The sequence below is a fragment of the Elephantulus edwardii genome, unplaced genomic scaffold (assembly GCF_000299155.1).
Source record: "Elephantulus edwardii isolate Elephantulus edwardi_28Jun2011 unplaced genomic scaffold, EleEdw1.0 scaffold00031, whole genome shotgun sequence".
Lineage (NCBI taxonomy): Eukaryota > Metazoa > Chordata > Mammalia > Macroscelidea > Macroscelididae > Elephantulus > Elephantulus edwardii.
The window spans coordinates 2,425,518-2,449,673 of NW_006399781.1; the positions used below are offsets into that span (position 1 = coordinate 2,425,518).

The 24,156-nt window shown below is 38.4% G+C and overlaps 1 protein-coding gene and 1 pseudogene across 1 annotated transcript in view; both read right to left on the minus strand.

Moving 5' to 3' along the window:
• Positions 1-24,156, minus strand: part of LOC102864547 (coiled-coil domain-containing protein 39-like) — a 123,383-nt gene that overhangs the window by 70,893 nt on the left and 28,334 nt on the right. Inside the window, exons 7-9 of the mRNA XM_006884151.1 lie at positions 18,527-18,718; positions 7,298-7,401; positions 5,070-5,202 (exon numbers count right to left, since the gene is read on the minus strand). Coding sequence (XP_006884213.1) covers positions 5,070-5,202; positions 7,298-7,401; positions 18,527-18,718 — 429 coding nt within the window. The remainder of the gene's footprint in view (positions 1-5,069; positions 5,203-7,297; positions 7,402-18,526; positions 18,719-24,156) is intronic.
• LOC102861283 lies at positions 5,674-7,003 on the minus strand (annotated as a pseudogene).

Here is a 24,156-nt window from a genome sequence, read left to right on the forward strand (position 1 = left end):
AAAATATGCCAATATTTTGTCTAAAGTTACCATTTTTAAATGGTGAAATATTTTACCTCAGTGAAATATACTCAGTTAAAGTATTAAACTATATCTCTGTTAACCAATTTGCTTGTTTGTTTGTGATAGCAAATTGTACCTCCTTCTACTGTCCCAAAATGTGGTCAAGTCACATCAAGACTCCTGCGAAGCAGAAGCTCAAAAAGAGAAGGCATTCCTCAGAGCTGACAGAGGAAGAAAGACTTCCCCACCAGCCAGCATCCAGCCTCCTGAACTATGGAATAAATACCCTTGGTAGAGCTATCAACTTGAATTTCATTTATAACCAGATAATTAAGGCAGAATTTGGTATGAAAAAGTGTGATCACTGCTCTCACAAACAACTACAAAGTGAAAATGATTTTGGAATTGGGTAATAGATGGAGACTGGAAGAGTTTTTCTGGGGGTCCACAGATGGACATTATAAAAATGTGGCATCAGGATTGGAGGAAGACTCATGTACCTGCATTATGCAGAGGACAAGCCTTTGCTTGCTGAAAATAAGGAGGATATGAATAATTTGTTGTACAAGATCAAGGAGCGTAGCCTTTGGTATGGATTAACTCTCAACATCCAGAAAACAAAGATCCTCACCACAGGACCAACAGTCAACATTATAATAGATGGAGAAAGGATTGAAGCTGTCAATGATTTCATCTTCCCTGGATCAAGCAGCAGTAAGGAAATCCAGAGACATACTGCATTGGCAAGTGTGCTGTCAGGGACCTCTCCAGACTGTTGAAGAGCAATGATGTCAGTTTGAAGACAGAGGTGCACTTAATTCAGGCCATGGTCTTCTGAATCATCTATTACACTTCAGAGAGCTGGACAATTAATAAGAATGACAAGAAGAATTGATGCCTTTGAATCGTGATGCTGGAGAAGAGTACCGAATATCCCATTGTTGTTGTCATGTGCCATCGAGTCGCTTGCGACTCATAGTGACCCTATGTAAAACAGCCCTAAACTCTGCTCTGTCCTGTGCCAATCGCACTGTCTCTGACATTTCCATCCCTATTGCCCCAGTCACTGAATCAATCCACCTCATAGAGGGCCTTCCCCTCCTGCGCTGTCCCTCCACCCTACCAAGCATGATGTCCCTCTCCAAGGACCAGTCCCTCCTTACAACATGTCCAAAGTATGTTAGATGGAGCCTCAGAATCCTTGCCTCCAAGGAGCCGCCCAGTTTGACCCTTTCCATGATGAACCTGTTTGCTTTCTTAGCAGTCTATGGTACCCTCAATACTCTTCTCCAGCACACAGCTCAAAGGCATCAATTCCCCTTCTATCCTCCTTGTTCATTGTCCAACTCTCTGATGAATAACAAGTGATTGCAAAGACCATGGCCTGTATCAGACACACCTTAGTCTCCAGAGAGACACCACTGCTCTTCAGTACTTTGGAGAGTTCCCTAAGACTTTCCCATTGCAATGCGTCTTTTAATTTCCTGGCTACTGGTGCCGAGAGTGTTGACTGTGGGGCCAAGCAAACTAAAAGCTGTGAACAATCTCAGTCTCTTCACCATCCATCCTGATGCTGCCAATTGGCCCAGTGGTGAGAATCTTTGTCTTCTTGATATTGAGCCTCAATCCATATTGGAGGCTGCAGTCCTTGACCCTCTTCAGCAAGTGCTTCAGGTCCTCCTCACTTTCCGCAAGCAGGGTTGTGTCATCTGCATATCGCAGATTGATAGATCTTCCACCAATCTTGACTCCACATTACTCCTCATAGAGCCCAACCTCCCAGATAATCTGTTCTGCATACAGGTTGAAAAGGTATGGAGACAGGACACATCCCTGGCGCATGCCCTTCCCAATTTTGAACCATGCAGTGTTTCCGTGCTCTGTTCTGATGACTGCCTCTTGGTCCAAGTATAGGTTTCTCATTAGCATGATCAAGTGTTCTGGGATTCCCATTCTTCTCAGAGTCAGCCACAGTTTGTTATGATCCACACAGTCAAATGCCTTCGCATAGTCAATGAAACACAGATATACATTCCTCTGGTATTCCCTGCTTTTAGCCAAGATCCATCTAACATTAGCTACAATATCCCTAGTACCACAGCCCCTTCTAAACCCAGCCTGGACTTCTGGCAGCTCTCTGCTGATGTGTTGCTCCAGTCGTTTTTGGATAATAGTTGTTTTGGAATATCCCATAGATTGCAAAAAAACCCAAACATATATTTTGGAGAAAGTACAGCTGGAGTGTTCCTTGGAGGCAAAGATGACAAAATTCTGTCTTTCACTCTTCAGACATGTAGCTAGGTGAGTGTATTCACTGGAAAGGGACATCATGCTCCATCAACAAAGGAGAGGAATATCCCCAATGAGATGGATTGACACAGTGACTTCAGCAACAGGCATGAGTGTTTCTGAGATGATGACGATGGCACAGAAGAGGGCAGGGTTAAGTTTGGCTGGTCATACGGTTGCTATGAGTCATACTTGACTTGACAGCATCTAACAACAACAATGATCCACAGGTAGGGAGCTCTGGTAGACTTGTTGTAAGAGCTATGCTGCAATCTCAAAGGCACTAGTTGCTCCATGGGAGAAGGTTGGGCAATCTCCTCTCATGTGATTTACTATCTCTGAATATCTGCTGGTGGGTCAGCTATAGATTAGTCCCAATTCGACGGAACACAACTACAACAATCCACAGGCAAGGAGCTCTGGTAACTTAGTGGTAAGGAATTGCACTGCTAACCTGAAGACAAATCTACTAGGTGCTTTGCTAGATACGCACTCTCCTTCTGTAGGACTTAACAGCTTCTGAAAACCTGCTGGAAGTCCAACAATGAGTCTGTTTTAAATCATCAGTGCATACCAACAGCAATAATCCATAAGTAGTTGTGCTGCTACTCGAAAGGGTGCACCTTTTCAGAGATTCAAATCCATCAGTGGCTCCTTGGGGAAAAGATGGGCAATCTCCTTCCACGCAATTTATGGACTTGGAAACCCAATGGACTGTCTACCATAAGTCAGTCTTGACTTGGTGGCATGAGTATGCTTTTGAATAGTAAAAGCCTAGATTTCCCCAAAAGACTCTTACAGACTAATATTTCATCCATGTCTTCCTTAGATCATTTAGAGAATGAGGTTGTGAAATTGAAGTTGACTTGAGATTTAATGAGGTGAATGTGCTTTGCATGTGGCAAGAACACAGATTTGAGATGACTAGAATGAACTGAGTTTCCTAAAATATGTGTTGTAAATATATATGCTACTCAAGGTCTCTAGCATCCTAGTATTTGTCTTTAACCTTGGCAGCTCCTGGCTCAGTCAGCTTAACTCCCCTACTAATTTCTGTGCCCATGGTTATAACTCCATTTTGGTGCTTTTCTGTTACATTTATGAGGTCGGAGAGTCTAGAATGGACTCTGAGTTCATATCTTGCAAGAGATAAAAAGAGAAGATTGTCATATGTTGTTATTCATTGTTATACGTTGGTACTGACTCATAACTGACCCTCCAGCATGTTTTTAGAAGGGGGAAAATTTTACATATTTCTCCTTCAGAGCAGCTGCTGGGTTCATATGGCCTGCCTTTACACTGGCAGTGTAATTCCCTCCCCATTAAACCACCAGAGCTCCCTATGAGAAGATTAAAGAGTAAATATGGGAAAATAGAGATGCCAAGCCATATGAAGAAACCTAGCAGGAGAAGGTAAAAAAGATAAGGATTTTCCTCCACAGCTGACACAGGTCAAAAGGGCTCTGTTTCACATGAATTTCACACTCTACAGTTTCCAAATCAGTTCTAATATTGACCTATCTCATGCACTATAGAAAACCATGCTTTTGAGAAGGAGGTAAGAGAATTTAACTTTAAGGTACCTTTCAGTATTTTTAATTTAAGAAGCAAAATTTAAAGTGTTTTTTAATGAATCAAAAGAAATCTGTTAAACAAGGATAGGTAAACAGATCATAATTAGATGGTTTTGATCCACTAACTAACAGGCCAGGGGCCCTTCCTGCTTTACACCAGGACTGTAATCAATTTAATGAATACTCTAATCATTAAGTCAAGAATGCTATATCATTTCAATCAGAAATTGTAGACATACAGCAGCACACTGAGGAAGCTAGATCATATTTAAATTATTGAAACCATATGTGATATAACAATTTATTGCTGTTAAGTTAGGACTGACTTACAGCTGACCCTCCAGAGAGTTTTCAGAGGCTGTAAAATGCAAGATTGCTCATCTCTCTCCAGAGGAGCCACTGGCATATTCAACTTCCTGCCTTTGGGATGGCAGCACAACTCCTTACCCTCTAGGCTACCACAGCTCCCTTATATGACATAAGCCTTGGTAAAAACCGAGAGGCAAGGGGAGTGTCACCACTGGCTTCAGTAACCTCTTTTTTAAAAAGGAATGAAAAAATAAGAAGAGCAAAATAAGCCTGACCTACAATGTGAGGTCACAATTAGAAGTCATTTCAGTTTTCACAAAAGACATAATGAGAACATCAGTCTTTTCCACTTGCTCAAAAAAATTACTCTAAAGCTACTAACCTGTCCAAGAGAGATAGTGGAAGGGTAGACCAGTAGAGTTATCAAAAGAACACCCTCTAGAAGCCCATTTTCCATAAATGGTGGCAGACTGTTAGGTGTTAAAGAGAAAGCAGATGATGAAGGGATACATGTGCAATACACCAACATGATTCATAGATGATGGCAGGTGGACAGAAACCAGGCTTCTCAGGCTCTGGGAAGGAATGGAGGAGCTACTTTAAAAATCAGACTGGAAAATACTAAAAATGAAGCAAGCAGCAAGTTAAAAGTTTACATAGGCGGTCAGGAGGCTCTTTATAGCAATATATATATAAAAAAAAAGGTCTGAGAAGTGTATAAATATGATCATACCAAAAAGCAGGAACTCAAAGAAGGTGGCTTAAATCTTAGGGGGTTACCCAGTTAACCATGAAGCTGAGCCTCCTAAGAGATCTCCCGCATTCTGATCCCCAGAGCCAAATCCCTACTACTAAATTTGTTATGATTTTTCAAAAATAAAGACCTAACTTTACCTTTACACTTTTTTCCTCTTCTCGTAACATGTCTTCCATATTTGTAGCTTTCTCTTCTGTTGTCATGGTTTTCTCAGTGATTTGATTTAATTTCCTTTTTAGATTCTGATTCTTAGATTTAATCTGGTTTAACCTAAAGAGAGTTGTGGATAACATACTTAAAAAAGTATTCAATGTAAACAAACAGAGAACCATCTACATTTCTTCATGTACCCTGAAATTTTGTTGAAAATATTTGTATTACCAACATATATTGAAAATAGTCTACTGTACTATTTGCTAAGCTTTTATGATTAAAATTCCAGAGGGTACTTTTTCTTTAACCTTCAGTTTGCACTTTACAAAACCACAAGGGAGAAGTCCATGAAGGGAAGAGGATAAGGAGGTAGGGGAGTGGGAGATGCTAAAGGGAGGAGGGGAAAAGGAAGACCTAGAAAATAAGGACCCTCATCTGAGTGACGAAGCAGAGCCTGAGACCCAGCCCAGCCCTCTGGGCCTCTTGTCTCTGCGAGCAAAAGACCTCAGGGAAGGGCCACAGTCCTCAGTTTCTAGAGAAACTGTCTCCACTTGACAGAACAGCCACGGCCAGTGGCTTCTGTCAGTATCAGTGCAAGGACGGAAGTGAGCCTCCCTCTTCTCCCTTTCTCAGGCAGAGCAGAATGCTCTCTCGCTCCTTCTAAGTCTTCCAGGCCTGGTCCTTCTCCTTCTTGGTGGGAGTCCTCTTCTTCTGCCGGGCAGCCATGATCTTGCAGAAGGCATCCATGACCTCACTGTCATGGGCAGACCCGTTGCCTCAGCTCCTGACGGCTCACCTCCTCCTTGGCCAGCCTTAGCAGATCATGCTTCTTGGTGCGGTTGTGGGCACGGAGGGCTTTCAGTTCAGCCTGCCATTTACGCAGCTCAGCAAGGACCTCATCCTCAGAGTCCTCGGCAGGGCGGTCCTCCAACTCCAGGAGGCCCTGGGCGATCAGCTCCTCCTTGGTATGTCTTTCTAGGGACTTCGTATGCGGCACACTGAAGGGCTTGTTTTGATTGCGGGGAGAGGTGCTAGCCCCATCTGCCCCTGATTCTTTCCCAGACATATCAGGAATAGGAGAGTCCTCCATGGAGGAAATAATATTTTCCTCTACAAGGGCCTGCAGAAGGCGCTGGGTGAGGGCTCCAAAAGGGCACCCATCTTCTGGCTGTTCATGCTTGGCCTCGGACTTCTTCAACACGGCATCCACATCTTTAGTATCCAGCTCAGAGTGGCCCCACAAGGCCTTTCTTCTTGTCAGCCACAGCTGCTGCCCGGGCGCCATCCTTCTGCTCCTCTAGCAGATCCTCCTGGGCCCAGCGCTGGGAATAGTGCTTTCCTAGAGATGGGATCTTGTATGCTCAGCCTCATCTTCAGGGGGGTTGAGAAGCTCCTCAAGTGTGCGCACTTCCTCACTGGTGGTATTTGCACAGTGTGCTCCACTGAAGCCCAGAACCTGTTGGGGGCATCATTCTTGGGGATCCGTGGCACATCGATGGAGTCATCAGTGAATTCATATTCCTGGATCTTGGGCTGAAGATGTTTGGATTTGGGTAGCCCAGGACCAGAACCTGGCCCGTGTCCCGCCTTTCCTTCCAGTTTCTGCTTCTTGGGCTTTCCGTGTTTGGGGGGCGGGGGCTCCAAGCTCATGGTCTTGACCTAGCTTCAGGAATTGGCGATCACCTTTCTTATCCTGCCAGTCTGTGAGGATCTGGGTTTCTGCCTCGAGCACCCGCAGGCGCCGGCTGGCAGAAGACAACAGCGTCTCAAGCTCCAGCTGCAGGGTGTCCAGCTCCTCGATGCTGATGCCATCATCCTCAGGGTGGGCCAACACGGCTGTGTAGCGAGGACACACCTTCAGGTGGTCCACAGACTTGAAGTCATGGAACTGCAAGGGGCAGTCCTTCAGTTCGCTCATGGCCCAGGATAAAGAACGCTGTGGATCTCCCCGGGATGTTATGAGGATTAAATGATGCCCGTCAAGAGCTTAGCTCAGAACCGCAAAGGACCTAGGCTAGGGGGCAGAGCTCGGCTGCCCACGTCGTGGCGGTCCTGGGGGGGACTGCAGGTAGGAGGGGTCTGGAGAACCAGAAGGTACTTTTTAAGTTTAATAATTTAGCAAATATAATTCTGTAGTTACTTAACAAAAAAAGACAAATATTTAATAATTGTTCTAAAAGCTGTCAAAACTGATAAACTTTCCCCCCCTTACCTTTTGGTTTCTTCAGAAGTATCTTTCTTTATTTTGGAAATGTTTCTCCTCAAAGCTTCTAAATCAGAGGAACTTCTATTCACAGTGGCTTTTAAATAATCCAGCTATTAGTTAACAGACAAAAATGGTACATTTATTCTGTATCTTAAAAGTTAATTTTTCTTTTGAGAAGTTGTATACTGTGCAGTTTCTGTATCTTAAAAGTTAATTTTTCTTTTGAGAAGTTGTATACTGTGCAGTTTAAATGTGTCCTAACAACTTATATTGTAGTAAACACTAACATTAGCATATATTAAGTTGTTCTTATTATACTGATATGGAATTTTAAACAACTTACTGTGTCTAGCTAGAAAACTGGAATGCTAGTTTTAACAGGCCTGCCACTCCATAGTCAAGACAAATTAATGTATAAGAATTAAATGCTCTAAGATCATTTATAAATATTAAATGCTCATAATCTGTGAGAAGTCAAATCAGATTTGATCAAATTTCAAGATAATCTAATATATCATTCTTCCTATCTAATAGAACACATTTACTGCTAAACTAAATTGTTAAAAAGGAAACTGAATACCTGAATTTCCTCTTTCATTAGAACACTGGTTAAGTTATAAAAACAGAAGGTTAACCTCCCCAGTGTGAGGTGTACTACTCAGCATTACAACACTTAAAAATTCAGAAAATCTAATTTTTTTCTATGCCACAACTTGTATATGATTGTTCATACAACATGATTTAGAACTGCTCCCCAAAGTGGAAATGACCTAAACATCTATTAACTGATGAATAAATAGATAAAATACAGTATATCTATGCAACATAATATTACTTTACACTCAACACAATAATAATACTGGCACACACTGCAATATTGATGAACCTTGGAAATATTATGCTAAGTGAAAGAAGCCAGATACTAAAGGAAGAAACCATAATTCATTTATGTAAATGCCCAGTATAAGCAAATTCAGAGATTAGTAGTTCCACAACTCTATAGTAAAATAAACAATTTGATGTGCAATGTGAATCACAGCATATGAATTATATCCCAAGATATAAAATATTAATGATCAAATAAGCAAATATCTACATTCATTTCTGCATCTGCTTCACAGAGACAGGTCATTTGTTGTTGTTGTTAGGTGCCGTCGAGTCTCATATGACCCAAAGCAACCCTGTGAAACTTGTCCTATCCTGTGCGATCCTCGCACTTCCTGACAAACTGTGTCAACCTACTTGGTTAAGGGCATCCTTCTTTTCTACCAACTTTCCACCTTTCCAAGCATCATGTCACTCTCCAAGGTCAGCCTCTCCTAGCAACATGGCTGAAGTATGTGAGACAAAGCTTCATCATCTTTGCCTCCAAGAAGCACTCTGGCTGCATTTTCCAAGACATATTTATTGTTCTTTTGGCAGTCCAAGACATGTTCAATAGTCTTCTCCAAGACCGCAGCTTAAAGGCATCAATTCTTCTATCATCCTTATTCACTGTACAGCTCTCAGGTGCATAGCAAGTGATCAGAAAGACTTTGGCCTGAATCAGATGCATCTTAGTCCCCAAACTGACATCACTGCTTCTCAGTGATTTGGAGAGGTCCCTCATGCAGACTTTCCTAGTGCAATACGTCTTCAGATTTCCTAACTGCTAGTATAAAAGGTGTTGATTGTGGATCCAAGGAAGATGAATTACTGATAGTTTCAATCTTTTCTTCATCTATAATGATGTTGGCTATCAGTCTAGTGGTAAAAAATTTTGTTTGACATTGAGATGTAACCCATTTGAAGGTTACATTTGTTATTTTTTAAATTATTTAATATTGGTTTGCATACAAAATTTATAGACATTGTGTTTCACTTTCCTTCATTCACTTGTATTACACACAATCATGCCGATACATTGTGCTTTATAAAATTAATCACCATTGAATTATGTCTACCATTACCCGATCTTTTCAGGTCTCCTTTAGATCTTTCCCATTTCCTTTACCTCCTCCCTCCACCCATCAAATTGTGTGACTCTGTGATTTACTCCCTGGCCACCCTCACCCCTCTACTCACACCACTTGCCCCCTTGGATTCCAATGTATGTTTTACTAGTTATCCTTCTATTTTTACAATAATGGGCTTATATAGCATTTGATTTTGTGAGATTTAGTTCACTCAGGGTAGTGTTCTCCAGTCCCTCCCAAGTGATGTAGTATTTTTAAAAATCTTTGCTCCTGAGTGCTGCATTGTGTAAATGTACCAAAATTTCTCCACCCATTCAATTGTAGTTGGATATTTGGGCTGTTTCCATGTTCTTGCAATTATGAATAACACTGCTATGAAAGTTGGTATACAAATCTCTGATTATGTCTCAGTTCTAATTTTGTTGGGGTATATTAATAGCAATGGAATAGCTGGGTCATATGGAATTCTATGTTCAGCTTTCTGAGGAAATGACAAACTGCCTTTCAGAGTGGTTGTATCATTCTACAGTCCCACTAACAGTGTATGAGAGCTCCTATCTCTCCACATCCTCTCCAACATTTATTGCTTGCTGCACTGCTAAACTTTGCCCTTGATACTGGGGTGAGATGGTATTTCATTGTGCTTTTGATTTGCATCCCTTTTATTGCTAGTGATTTGGAACATTTCTTCATGTGTATGTTGCTCATCTAAGTGTTAGAATCTGTGAAGTTTTTCCTATTTTGTAATTAGGTTATCAATCTTTTTTCTTGTGGACGCCCTGTAGTATTCTGTAAATTTTTGTTATAAGACCCTAAACTTTTGTTATGAGACCCTTGTCTGATACAATATACAAATATTTTTTACCAGTCAGTAGGTTTTCTTTTCAGACTGTTAGAAAAAGTTTTTGATGCACACAGAGATCTAATCTTTAGAAGATTCCATTAATCAATTTTATCCAGTGTGTTTCTGACTGCATATTTCATCCTCTTTATATCATAGGCTATGCCTTATAAGCCTGGTCCCATTTTCTTCTATTATCTTTATGGTCATGGGCTTTACCCATAGGTCTCTGATCCACCTTGAGTTGATTTTTGTGTATGGTGTGAGATATGTATGGATCTTGCTTCAGCTTGCTGCAGGTTTTGCCAGCACTATTTGTTAAAGAGGTTATCATTTATCCATTTGATATGTTTTATTTCCTTGTCAAGTACCAGTTGACCATAAATAAATGGGTTAATTTCTAGATTCTCGATTCTGTTCCATTTGGTCTAGGTGCCTGTCATTGTACCAGTAAGTACCATGCTGTTTGGTTAATGCAACTGTATAGTAGGTTTTGAAATCAGGGAGTGCTGTGCCTCCCACTTCATTCTTATTTTTCAGAAGTGCTTTGCTTGTTCAGAGTCTCTATTCTCTCTATATAAACTTCACAATTGCCTTTTCTCTCTTTGAAAAAGGAATTTGTTATCTGTATTGGGATTGCATTATACATGCAAATTACTTTTGGTAGGATTGTTATTTTCACAACATTGAGTCTTCCTATCCATTAACACTGACCATTTCTCCATTTATTTAGGTCTTTTATCGTTTCTCAATAAAGTGTTTTGTAGTTTTCTTTGTAAAGGTCTCTAGTATGTCTAGTTATGCATATTTCTCAGTATCTCAATTTGTGGTTAGCTATTGTTTTGGGGTGGTGGGTATTTGGCTTATTTTTGTTTTCAAATAAAAGTTTTTATTTCAATAATGATTTTAATGAAAGTTTACAGAAAAGTTCGATTTTTATTCATTCATTGTTGCACATTTTTACCCCCTCTCCCACCCTTCCTTATCTCCCAGGTCACTTTAAAAAAATATATATATTCATTTATTGATTTATTGCTGCACAATTACCTCCCTCTTACCCCCTCCCCCAGTCCTCTTATTCTGGGCTCTAGTCATGTTTATAATGCCTAATCATATATTCCTTTTAAATAGTACTTTCCTTCATCTGTTCCAGTGCTGTGTTCATTATCTATCCACTCTTACCCTATTCTCCTTCCATACCCTAATGTCAGACTTGCTTTGTAGCAGTGGTGCTACGTAGTATTTGTCTTTCTGTGACTGAGATATTTCACTCAGTATAATGTCCTGCAGGGTCACCCCTGTTGTATAATGTTTTATGAATGAATTCTTTTTCAGTGCTGTGTATTATTTCATTGTATTAATATATCATCATTTTTCTATCCATTCATTTGTTGATGGGCACTTGAGTTGCTTCCATCTCTTTGCTATTGTAAATAATGCAGCAATAAACATGGTGTGCATATATCTGTTTGGATAGTGGTTATAGTTTCTTTAGGCTAGATTCCCAATAGTGGCATTGCTGGATCAAATGGTATTTCTACCTATAAATTTTTTTGAGAAAGCGCCAAACTGCCTTCCATAGTGGTTGCACCATTTTACACTCCCACCAGCAGTAAAAAAGGGTTTCAATCTCTACACAACCTCACCAGCATTTATGTTTGCTGCTCTGTTGAACTATGCTATTGTTGTTGGGGTGAGATGATACAGTTGTTTTAATTTGCATCTGTCTTGCAGCCAGAAGTTTTGAACATTTCTTCATGTGTTTGTTTACCATCTGAATGTCTTTTTTGGTGAAGTGTCTATTCACATCCTGTGCCCATTTTGCAACTAGGCTGTTTACTTTTTTCTTGTTGAAGTGCTGAAGTATTTTATAAATTTTAGATATGAGCCTCTTATCAGATATTTTTCCCTGTCTGTGGCTCTCCTTTTTTACCCTTTTGGAGAAGTGTTTTTATGTGCATAGGAATTTAATTCTTAGAAGGTCTCACTCATCTATTTTGTTCTTTACTGGTTGGAATTTTTTCATTATCCTTGGAAGACTATTCATACCCTGGATTAGGACTTCTAGAGGTCTTCCAAGTTTTTCTCTAATGAAGTTTATAGTCTTTGGTTTTACTCCTAAGTCCTAGATCCACCTCAGCTTGGTTTTTGTGTATGGTGTGAGTTTTGGGTCTTCCTTGAATTTTCTACAGATGGTCTTCCAATTTTGTCAACACCATTTGTTAAAAAGGCTGTCATTTCCCCATAACTGATTTTATCTCCTTGTTAAAAATAAGTTGAGCATAGATAGATGAGCTGATTTTTGGGTTCTCAATTCTATTCCATTGATAGATGTGTCCGTCACTGAACCAGTACCACACTGTCTTGACCACCACAGCCGTGTAGTAGGATTTAAAATCAGGAAGTGTGATGGCTCCTACCTTGTTTTTCTTTTTTAGGAGTTCTTATTCAGAGTCTTTTTCCATTGCAAATAAAATTGGAAATTGCCCTTTCCATTGGAATTGGTATCTGTATTTGGATTGCATCAAACTTGTAGTTTGCCTTTGACAGAATTGTCAATTTCACAATATCGAGTTTTCCTATCCATAAGCATGGTACATTCTTCCATTTCTCCAGGTCTCTTTGCTTCTTGAAGTAATGTTTTGCCATTTTCTTTGTATACGTCTTTTGTGTCTCTAGTTATATTTTTTCCCAAATATTTAATCCTGTGATTAGCTATTATGATGGGCATTGTTTTTCTTAGCTCCTTTTCTGTATTCTTTTTGTCACTGTAGAGAAATGCAACCTTTTGTTGTTGTTGTTTGGGGGTTTCTTATGTACTCTTGCTTTTGAGGTTTTTTTTTAAATGTACACGTGTGTATTATACTAGTTTATTTAAAAAATCAACTGTTTAATTATAATTTTATATCCCACTACTTTGCTGAATTGGTTGACAATGTCCAGTAGTTTTCTTGCTAAGACTTTATAGTTTTATAGATATACAATCATATCATATGCATATAGAGTTAGTTTTACCTCCTCTTTGCCAATTTGGATACCTCTTATTTACTTCTCTTGTCTTATTGCTTTCACTAAGACTTCCAATATTAAATAGGAGAAGTGACAATGAGCATCCTTGCATAGTTCCTCTTCTCAAACGAATGCCTTTAACCTCTCTTCCTTGAGAATGATGTTGGCTCTTGGTTTTGCATATATACTTTTCACTATGTTGAGAAAATTCCCCTCTATTCCTATTTTGCTGAGTATTTTAATCAGAAAAATGTGCTGGGTTTTGTCAAAGGCTTTTTCTGTACCAACTGATAAGATCATGTGGTTTTGTTCTTTGCTTTGCTAATGTGATGAATTACACTGATTGTTTTCCTTATGTTGAACCATCCTTGCATAACTGTTATGAGTCACACTTGGTCACAGTGAATTACTTTTTTAGGTACTGTTGAATTCTAATGAGGATTTTTGCATCTATACTCATGGAAGATATTGGCCTATAGTTTTCTATTTTGGTGGTGTCTTTACCTTCTTCGGTATCAAGAATAAGTTTGCTTCATAGCATGGGTCTGGGAGAATTGGTGACAGTTCTTCTCTAGTATTGATAAAATTTGTTAGTAAAACCATCTGGTCTGAAACTTTTTTTGTTTGTTTATTTGAAGTTGTTTTATTACCTGTACAATTTCTTCTTCTGTGATGGATCTGTTCAGATGTTCTGCTTCATTCCGTCAGTTTGGGTGGATTGTGAGTTTTTAAGTAATTGTCCATTTCCTCTAGACTTTCATATTTATTTGGACATTGTTTTTTCCATAATATTTCATTGCCAATTCTTTCTTTTCAGTTAGTTTTACTATAACCACTCTCATCTGTTATTCAGATTATTTGTGTCCTTACTTTATTTTCCATTCTTAGTTTTTCTAGTGGTTTGCCGATTTTATTGACCTCTTCGAAGACCTAACTCCTGGTCTTGTTGATGGTTTCAATTGTTTTTCTGTTTTTTATTTCATTTATTTCTGCCCTAATTTTTATAATTTCATTTTTTTCAAGGTTGATGGGTTTTCTTGCTGTTCTTTTTCAACTTGTTGCAGATGTTGGGTTAGAAAATCAATTATCATATTTTCTTCTCTTTTGAGGTGATTGCCTGTTTCTAGAAATTGACCTCTGATTACTACTTTGGCTATTTCCTAGAGGTTTTGGTAATTGTGTTTGTATTGTCATTTATTTCAAGAAACTTTTTTTTATTTCATCTTTTATTTCTTCTATTACCCACTCATATTCAAGCAGGGTGTTGTTCAGCTTCCAAATGTGTAGGGTTTTTCTCCTTCATCTTCTTGTTATTGATTTCTAATTTTGTAGTTTTGTTGTTTGAGAAAATGTTTTCTATTATTTCTATGTTTTTAATTTATTGGTGCTTGCGTTGTGACCTAAAATATTATCTATTCAGGGAAATGTTCCATGCACATTGGAGAAGAATGTTTACTCAGGTTTTTCAGGGTGTATGAGTCTGTATATATCTATGATATTGAGTTGCTTTATTGTGTGATGTAATTATCCAGCATCTTTGTTGAGTTTCTTTCTGGTAGTTCTATCTTTTCTTGAGATTGGTATATTGAAGTCTCCTACTACTATAGTAGTGGTGTCTATGTCATTTTTCAGATCTGTTAACATTTGCTTTGTATATTCTTCAGCTCTATCATTTGGCTGATAGATATTTATTATGGTTATGTCCTCTTATTATATTGACTCTTTTAGCATTATATAGTAAGCTTCCTTGTCCTTTGTGATGGTTTTTACACTGAAATCTATTTCATCAGAGATTAGTATTGCTACGCCTGCTCTTTAATCTGGTTGCCATTTGCTTGAAATATTTTTCCTTATCCTTTTCAGTCTTTCCTTATCTCCACTTTTTAGATGTCTTGTAGACAGCATATTTATGGGTTTTTTGTTTTTTAATCCAATCTGCTACTCTTTTTCTCTTCACTGATGCATTTAAACCATTCATATTCAGTGTAATTATTGAGAAGCAAAGTTTTGTTGAATGTAAGCTAATGTAAATGGCATTGCTTTCTTGGTTTCCTTCTCTGTATTTTCTTTATTACAGTAGAAGAATCTCACTGACTTTTCTATACTGGTCATTTAACTTGCCATTCTACTAAATTGTTCCACTAGTTCTAACAGTTTTTTGGGGTGGTTTTTTTTTTTCTTTTTTAGCTTGGGTTTTTCTGTGCACACTTCCATATCATCTGCATATAGTGACAGTTTAACCATCTCTGTGCCATTCTGGATGCCTTTTATTTACTTCTCTTCTTGTATCACCCTAGCAAGTACTTCCAATACAATACTGAATAAGAGTGGTGACATTTGGCATCCTTGTCTGGTCCCTGTTCACAGTATAATACTTTTAATCTTTCTCCATTGAGAATGATATTTGCTCTTGGTTTTGCATATATATTTTTTTCACAATGATGAAATTCCCTTCTATTCTTATTTTGCTGAGTGTTTTCAGTAGGCAAAAATGTTGGATTTTGTCAAATGCCTTTTCTGCATCAATTGCTATGATCTTGAGGTCTTGTTATTAGCTATGTTGATATGATTAATTACACTGGTTGTTTATCTTATGTTGAACCATCCTTGCATACTTGTTATGAATTCCACTTGGTCATGATTAATAATTTTTTTATGTGCTTTTGGATTCTATTGGTTAGGATTTTGTTAAGGACTTTTGCATCTGTGTTCATGAGAGATATTCATCTGTAGTATTCTTTTCTTTGGTAATATCTTTACTGGGATTTGGTTTTGGTTTTGCTTCATAGGATGGCTCTGGGAGTGTTCCTTCTTTTCCTAATTTTTTAAATAGGATTTTTCTATTTTTTAAGTAGGATTGGTGATGGATCATCTCTGAATGTTTGGTAGAATTCAGCTACAAAGCCATCTAGTCCAGCGCTCTTTTTGGGTGGAGTCTTTTTATGATCTCCTTAATTTCTTCTTTTGCGATGGGTTTGTTCAAGTGTTCTACATCTGTTCATGCCAATCTGGGTAGGCCATGGGTTTCAAGGAATTTGTCCATTTTCTCTAGGCTTTCAAACTTGTCAGAGTATAGCTTTTCATAATATGCTGATATTATTGACTTAATTTCATCTAGAACTGTTTTGATGCCACTTCTATAATTTGCTCTTTTGTTAAGTTCACCAATGGTTTGTCAATTTTATTGACCCTCTCAAAAAACCAGCTCCCGGTCTTGTTGATGGTTTCAATTGTTTCTCTGTTTCTATCTAAGTGATTTCCACTCTTGTCCTTAAATTTTTTTCTTCTATATTCAGTGGCATTAGATTTTTGTTCTTTATCTATTTGATATAGGTGTTGAGTTAGATCACTGATTTTGCTTCTTTCTTTCTTTTTTAAGTATTTTCCTATTGCTATGAAGTGCCTCCTGAGGACTGCCTTAGGTATAAAGGGTTTGGTACATTGTATTTTAATTATCATTTGTTTAAAGGAACTTTTTTATTTTATTCTTTATTACTTCTATAACCCAATAGTATTCTAGAAGGATTTAGATTCTACATGTGTGGTTTTAGAGCTTTATCGTCTTGTCACTAATTACTATTTTTATGGCACTGTGGTCTGAGAAGATACTTTGTATTATTCTAATATTTTTTAATTTGTTAAAGCTTGCTTTTTTTTCTAATGTATGATCAATTCTGGAGTACATACCATGTACACGTGAGAAAAAAGAGGATGGAGTTTTAGTTGAATACATCCACAATGTCAAATTGGCTAATTGTATGGTTTAGAACTTCTGCATCTTTGCTAAGTTTAAGTTTCTTTTGAGTTGATCTAGTCTCTCTTGAGACTGTTGTGTTAAAGATTCCTACCACTATTGTGGTGTTATCTATTTCTCTCTTCAATTCTGTTAAACATTGTTTTGTGTATTTTGGAGGCCTATAATTTGGTGCATAGATATTGACCATAGTTATGTATTCTTGATCTATTTTGCCTTTAGTCATTACACAGTAGTCCCCTTCCTTATCTTTTATGGTAGTTTTCATCCTGAAGTCTATTTTATCAGAAATTAGTATTGCCATTCCATTTTTTTGGTGACTGGTATTTGCTTAGTATTTTTCCTCCAGCCTTGATTTTGAGTCTATCTTCCTTGTCAGTTTTTAGATGTGTCATGAAACACATATTGATGGGCTTTAAAAAAATCCATTCTGCTATTCTTTCTCTCCTAATTGTTATATTTAGTCCATTTGCATTAAATGTGATTATTGACGGGCCAGGTTTTGTCTTTGCCATTTTGCTGTGTGTGGGGTTTTTTTTTCTCTCTGTTGTTTCTGGTTACTTTGGCCTATCCATGAAGATTGTTTTCTTTGATCTTCTCCAACAAGTGCTTCAAGTCCTCCTCACTCTCAGCAAGCAACATTATGTCATCTGCATAACACAGGTTATTGATGAGTCTTCTTCAAATCTTGATGCCACATTCCTCTTCATAGGATCCAGCTTCTCAAATCATTTGCTCAGATAAGAAAAAAACTTTTAGGGTCGCATGTAGTTATGCTTTTTTTTTTTTTTTTTAATAAAAAACCAAGTCAGTCTTTTCTTCGGTTAGATGTTTTTTTTATGTAATATCTTATAAAATTCAATGTTCTATAGCATTTCAATTTCTTGGCTACAGAGTAGTTACTTTAGATAATATATCTTTAGAACAAAAATTTCCTAAGTAACCTTCATAGCTAATTAAAGGAGTAACTTATTCTTTTTCTTAACTCTAGTGGCCTAGTTGTAAGAAGTTGTGCTGCTAACTCTAAGGCTCACAATTTAGATCAACCATCTGCTTTGTGAGTGAAAGATGAGTAAATCCTCTCATGCAATTTAAAGCCTTGGAAAGCCCACTGGAGGGTCAGCTGTGAGTTGCTCCAACTCCATCGCACATGACAACATGGAAAACCTCAGCGGGCATGTACACTATCAAAATAAAGAAAAGAATCAGGAAGGAGAATTTTGTTCTCTAATCCTGCTTCTAGATAGTTCATCACTTAGCAGACACTAAACTCAAGTAGGGAGTGCTCCACCAAGAAGCTGAGAGTTAAAACCATACACACTAATGTAGTACTGAAAACATAGCCTCCAAGTTGTTTCTGATAATACTGTGTCAATACACAACTTTGCATCTGGGTGTTTGCTTGTCATTATATTTGCCACTGAGACTCTTGAGTCTGGGGTCCCTCCCAGGGCTCCACATGTGGCAGGCAGGGAGACACTGAACAACTCCAGTGGAGTCCTTCATGACACCTGCCACTACTTTCACTATGAGAAGCTTAATCTCAATTCCTAAACACAAAGAAATGAACAAACAAAAACAATCAGAATGCAATTCCTTAATCCAAAGAAAGTTTCTATATTTACTCTGATATGGATTTATTATGAACCCACAAACCATTTTAAGTGATATTATACCTCATCTTTCAGCTGAGTTTTATTAGCTTCACTGTGCTGATAGTCTCTTCTACATTTCAGCACTTTACGTTCAGCAGCGGAAATTCTTTTCTCATACTCTGTGTTATTCCCAATCTCATTCTCCAAAAATTTGATCTTTTCCTTAACAAAATTTTCTTTTTCTCTTATCTCCTGCTTTATTATTGATAATTCCTAGGATTTAAAAGGAAAAATAAATCTATTTAATCATAAATGTATTTAATGTGTCAAACAAAGCTAAAACTAGAATTCTAAAACTAGCTTTTTAAAAAATTTTTCTAATCTTAAAAAAAGGAATTCTGATATTGTGGTGCATAGCATTTTGGGCTGCTAATAAAAACACTGATGTTTGAAATCCATCAGATTCTCCAAAATTCTATCTAAGTGTATGATTATGTAAGACAATTAACATGCATTACAACATGAAAGAGAAAAGGGAAAGGGGAAAGGGAGGGAGAAAATGCGCATTAGTGAATGAATGAAAACCCATCATTTTTGTAAACTTTCATTAAAATCACAATAAAAAGAACAATTTTAAAAAAACATCAACTTTTGCAAGGAGGAAAGATGATAGGTAATAAAAAAAAGTAACAGTATAAAATATTTCTCACACTAGGCTTCAATAAAATTTTCCAAGTATTTCACAGAATCCTTTTCATCTTTTGCAAATAGCATTCAAATTGTTGGTTTCAATAGGAAACACATTATCCCAGGCCCATTGTTAGTAGTGGATATACAAAGATAACTGTGCAATGTACAGTAACTGAAATGTGGACAATATCTTCTAGGAATACAGAGATGATGTATTCTACCTAAAAGGAGTCATTAAAGGGCATCCCAAAGAGTATCAATTGAGATAAGACTACCAAAATAAATGAAAACATAAATAGGTTAGTGTAGTTAAAGCATAGGGTGGAAGGGCATGGTTGGGAGTGAATGTTGAGGTGCATATGAAAAAGAGGAAAGTGTAAAGGTAGGGATTAGGGCCAAATTGAGAAGAAATTAAAATATCATGTGTAAAAGGGGGTCAATGTTTATGTGAATAAGAAAAATATTTAAGCTTATATGTGAAGAATGGGAATCCTAAAACAATTAATTGTACTCATGCAAAGTATATATGTGGTCCAGGAAGCAGTCCTCAAAACAGAGCAAGGAAATACTGTATGGTTCAAAATCAAGAAAGGAATGTGTCAGGGATGTATCCTGTCTTCATACTTTTTCAATCTGTAAGTAGAACAGATCATTCGGGAGGTGAGACTTTCTGAGGAGTGTATGGCATCAGGATTGGAGGATGACTCATCAGCAACCTGTGTTACTAGATTGCACAACCTTGCTAGCCAAAATTGAGGAGGGCCTGAAGTGTTTGCTGCAGTTAAGGACTGTAGTATTCAATATGGATTAAAAGTCAACATCAAGACAACAAAGATTCTCACCACTGGGCCAATTGGAAGCACCACGATAGATGGAGAAAAGATTGAGATTGTTAATTATTTCTGCTTACGCATTTACTTGCTTACTCATTAGAACCAGGAGTCAAGAAATCAAAAGATGAATCACAATAGGGAAAATCCATTGTAACAGACCTCTCCAAAGTGCTAAAGAGCACTGATGTCAGTCTAGAGTCTAACATGTGCCTGATCCAGGCCATGTTTACTTGCTATGTATCAGAGAGTAGGACAATGACTAAGGATGGCACAAGAATTGATGCCTTTGAATTGTGGTGCTGGAGAAGAGTACTGAACACACGATGGACTACCAGAAGAACAAATCGGTCCATCTTGAAGAGGGTGAAACAAGGTTTCTCCTTGGAGGCAAGGATTTTAAAGCTCCATTTCACATACTTTGGGCACATGGCCAGAAGGGATCAGTTCTTGGAGGGCATCATGCTTGGAAGGATGGAGAGATAGCCCAGAAGAGGAAGATCCCATATGAGACAGAATGACACAGTGACTGAGGTATTGGGTTAGGTGTGTCAGAGTCAGTTAGACTGGCTCACGATAGTGCAGGGTTCAGAGCTATTGTACACAGGGTCACTAAGTCATGGGTGATTTGATGGCACATTACAACAAGAAAAAAATCAGATGCAGGTTTTTTATAGAAGGCAAGTGAAGGAATTTGAGGAAGAAAAACTATACTGAAATATATTTATTTCAAGTTTTTAAAAATGTAGTTCTATCAAGTAACTAATCCAGGCAATTGGGTGCAGAGGGAGGAAATAAGTATTCTAAAATTTTAGAACTATATGGGATGTTGTATATGCTAGTACATTATGTTGACTATGTACATGAGATTTCCTGTATTTTTAAAAATTAAATTTTTTAATCTAGTATTCCCATTCATTCTCTGTAATAATTATATCATATCCAACAACTGCACCATGCTGTGTAGGTGGTGTTGATTCAAACAACAACAATAACAAAAAACCAAGTCTAGAGTTTATATACTTCAGATGATCACTCTAGACTTTTCTACCTTATATTGATTTATTTTCCACATAAGCTGAAGCACCTACTCCAACATTCAAAATTATTCTTTTTTCTTGTTGCGTGACATTTAGTCAGATATGACAGGCACAGGAGGAAAATACCCACCCTTCTCTAGTGAAACATCTAATGAATTCGGACCGTGCGCCTTCCAGATTGCAACGCAGAGCATTCAAAATTTTTAATAGTGCCAGTCAAGGTTGTAGACTATAGAGAATTTTGCTGCTAACCACATGACTGCTATATAGAGAATGAATAGGAATACTAGACTATACAAATTTAATTTTAAAGTACAGAACTTCTCTGGAGATTTGAATTGACCAGGTGCCCGTAGGGATAAAGATAGGCGATCTCCTCCCATGTCATTTACTACCTCAGAAACCCTGCTGGGTGTTCAGCTATGAGTCAGTTCTGAATAAACAGCAACGTTGACTAGAATTGACTCAGGATCAAGTTTTTCACACAAATGACAGCTTATAAACACTATGCCAAAATTTCTATCCTAGAATTAAAGCAGGAATTCTAGATATTGTTAGACTAAATATTGTTAAAAACTGATATGCACATCTCTTCTCAATTTTGTGTTCAGTGGTGTCCAGCTGGAGCTCAAAAGTTTCTATAATAGAAATTTACACCACAAGGACCAGAAATCCTATCAGTGAGACTTCTGTTTGTTTTGTTTTCTGAGTCAGCTGCCAAATATGTAGAAGAATGTTACTGTTGTTGTTGTCATGTGCCATCGAGTCAACTCTGAGTCCTAGCGATCCTATGTACAACAGCTCCAAACCCTGCTCTATCCTGTACCAATTTAATTGTCTGACACACCCACCCCCATCAACCAAGTCACTGAGTCAATCCATCTCATTGAGAGTCTTTCTTTCTTGAGGTGTCCTCCACCCTTCCAAGCATGATGTCCCTCTCCAAGGACTGGTCCCTCCTTGCAACATGCCTATAGTATGTCAGATGAAGCTTCAAAATTCTTGCCTCCAAGGAGTAATCTAATTTCACCTTCTTTAGACCTATTCTCTTAGCAGTCCATGGTATATTCAATACTCTTTTCCAGCACCACAACTCAAAGGCATCAATTTTTCTTCTATCATCCTGAGTCATTGGCCAGATCTCTGACGTACATCAAGCAATTGCAAAGATCATAGTTTGGATCAGGTGCTCCTTAGTCTCTAGAGTGATATTCTTGCTCTTACAGTATTCTGGAGATGTCCTTGACAGCATATTTTTCCAATGCAATCCATATTTTTACTTTCTGGAAGCTGATATAAAAAGTGTTGACTGTGGAGCCAAGCAAGCTGAAGTTGTTAACAACCTCAATCTCTTCACCACCTATCATGAAGCTACTAATTGGCCCAGTGGTGAAAATATTTTATTGATGTCTATCTTTGTTTCATTGATTTTGCAAATGCATTTGACTGTGTGGATCATAACAGACTGTGGCTAACTCTGAGAAGAATGGGAATCCCAGAACACTTGATTGTGCTAATGAGAAGCCTATACTTGGACCAGAGGCAGTCATCAGAACAGAGCAAGGAAACATTGCATGGTTCAAAATTGGGAAGGACGTACGCAAGGGCTGTATCCTGTCTCCATACCTTTTCAATCTTTATGCAGAACAAGTTATCTGGGAAGCTGGGCTCTATGAGGAGAAATGTGGCATCAGGATTAGAGGAAGAATCATCAACAATCTGCATTATGCAGATGACACAACCTTGCTTGCTGAAACTGAAGAGGACCTGAAGTACTTGCTGTGGAAGGTCAGGGACTGCAGTCTTCAGTATAGATTGAGGTTCAATATCAAGACAACAAAGATTCTCACAACTAGGCCAACTGGCAACATCATAATGGATAGTGAAGAGACAGAGATTGTTCACTGCGTGGCTCCACAGTCAACACTCTTGGCACCACCAGCCAGGAAATGAAAAGACATATATATTGCGATGGGAAAGTCTGTGGTCAGAGACCTCTCTAAACTGCTGAAGTGTAAAGATGTCAGTCTGGAGACTAAGGGGCACATGATACATGCCATGGTCTTTGTAATCACTTGCTTTGCATCAGAGAGCTGGACAATAACTAGGTATGATAGAAGGAGAATTGATGCCTCTGAGCTGTGGTGTTGGAGAAGAGTATTGAATGTACCATGGACTGCTAGGAAAACGAACAGATTTGTCCTGTAGAGGGTGAAGCCGGGCTGTTCCTTCTGAAGCTTCGTGTGACATACTTTAGACATGTTGCAAGGAGGGACCAGTCCTTGGAGAGGGACTTCATACTTGGGAGAGTAGAGGGACAGTGCAGGAGAGGAAGACTCTTGATGAGATGGATTGATTCAGTGACTGAGGTAATGCTGGGGGCAGGTTTGTGAGAGATGGTGAGATTAGCACAGGATAGGGCAGAGTTTAGGTCTGTTGTACATAGGGTCACTATAAGTCGCAGGCGAGTTGATGGCACAACAAAAACAACAAACTTCAATCCATATTTCAGGCTTCAGTCTTTGACCTTGGTGCATGCCTCAGGTCCTCCTCAGTTTCAGCAAGAAAAGTTGTGTCATCTGCATAATGCACATTGTTGATGAATTTTCCTCCATTCCTGATGCCACATTCCTCCTCATAGAGTCTAGCCTCTGCATATATATTCCCCATATAAACTGAAAAGGTAAGGAAATAGGATGCATCCCTGGCATACAGCTTTCCTGATGCAGTGTTTCCTTGATATTTTCTGACAACTGCCTCCTGGTCCAAGTTTGTTGTTGTTATGTGCCATTGAGTCGCTTGTGACTCATAGTGACCCTACGTCTATCCTATGCCAAACTCGCCATCTCAAACACACTCATTCCCACCACTCTACTCATAGAATCGATCCATCTCATCGAGGGTCTTCCTCTCCTATGCCATCCCTCCACTCTCCCAAACATGATATCCCTCTCCAAGGACCAGTCCCTCCTTGCAACAAGTCCAAAGTATGTCAGACGAAGCTTCAGAATCCTTGACTCCAAGGAGCATTCTGGCTTCACCTTCTCGAGGACAAACCTGTTTGTTCTCCTAGCAGTCCATGGTATATTCAACACTCTTCTCCAGCACCACAGCTCAAAGGCATCAATTCTATGATCCCTATTCACCGTCC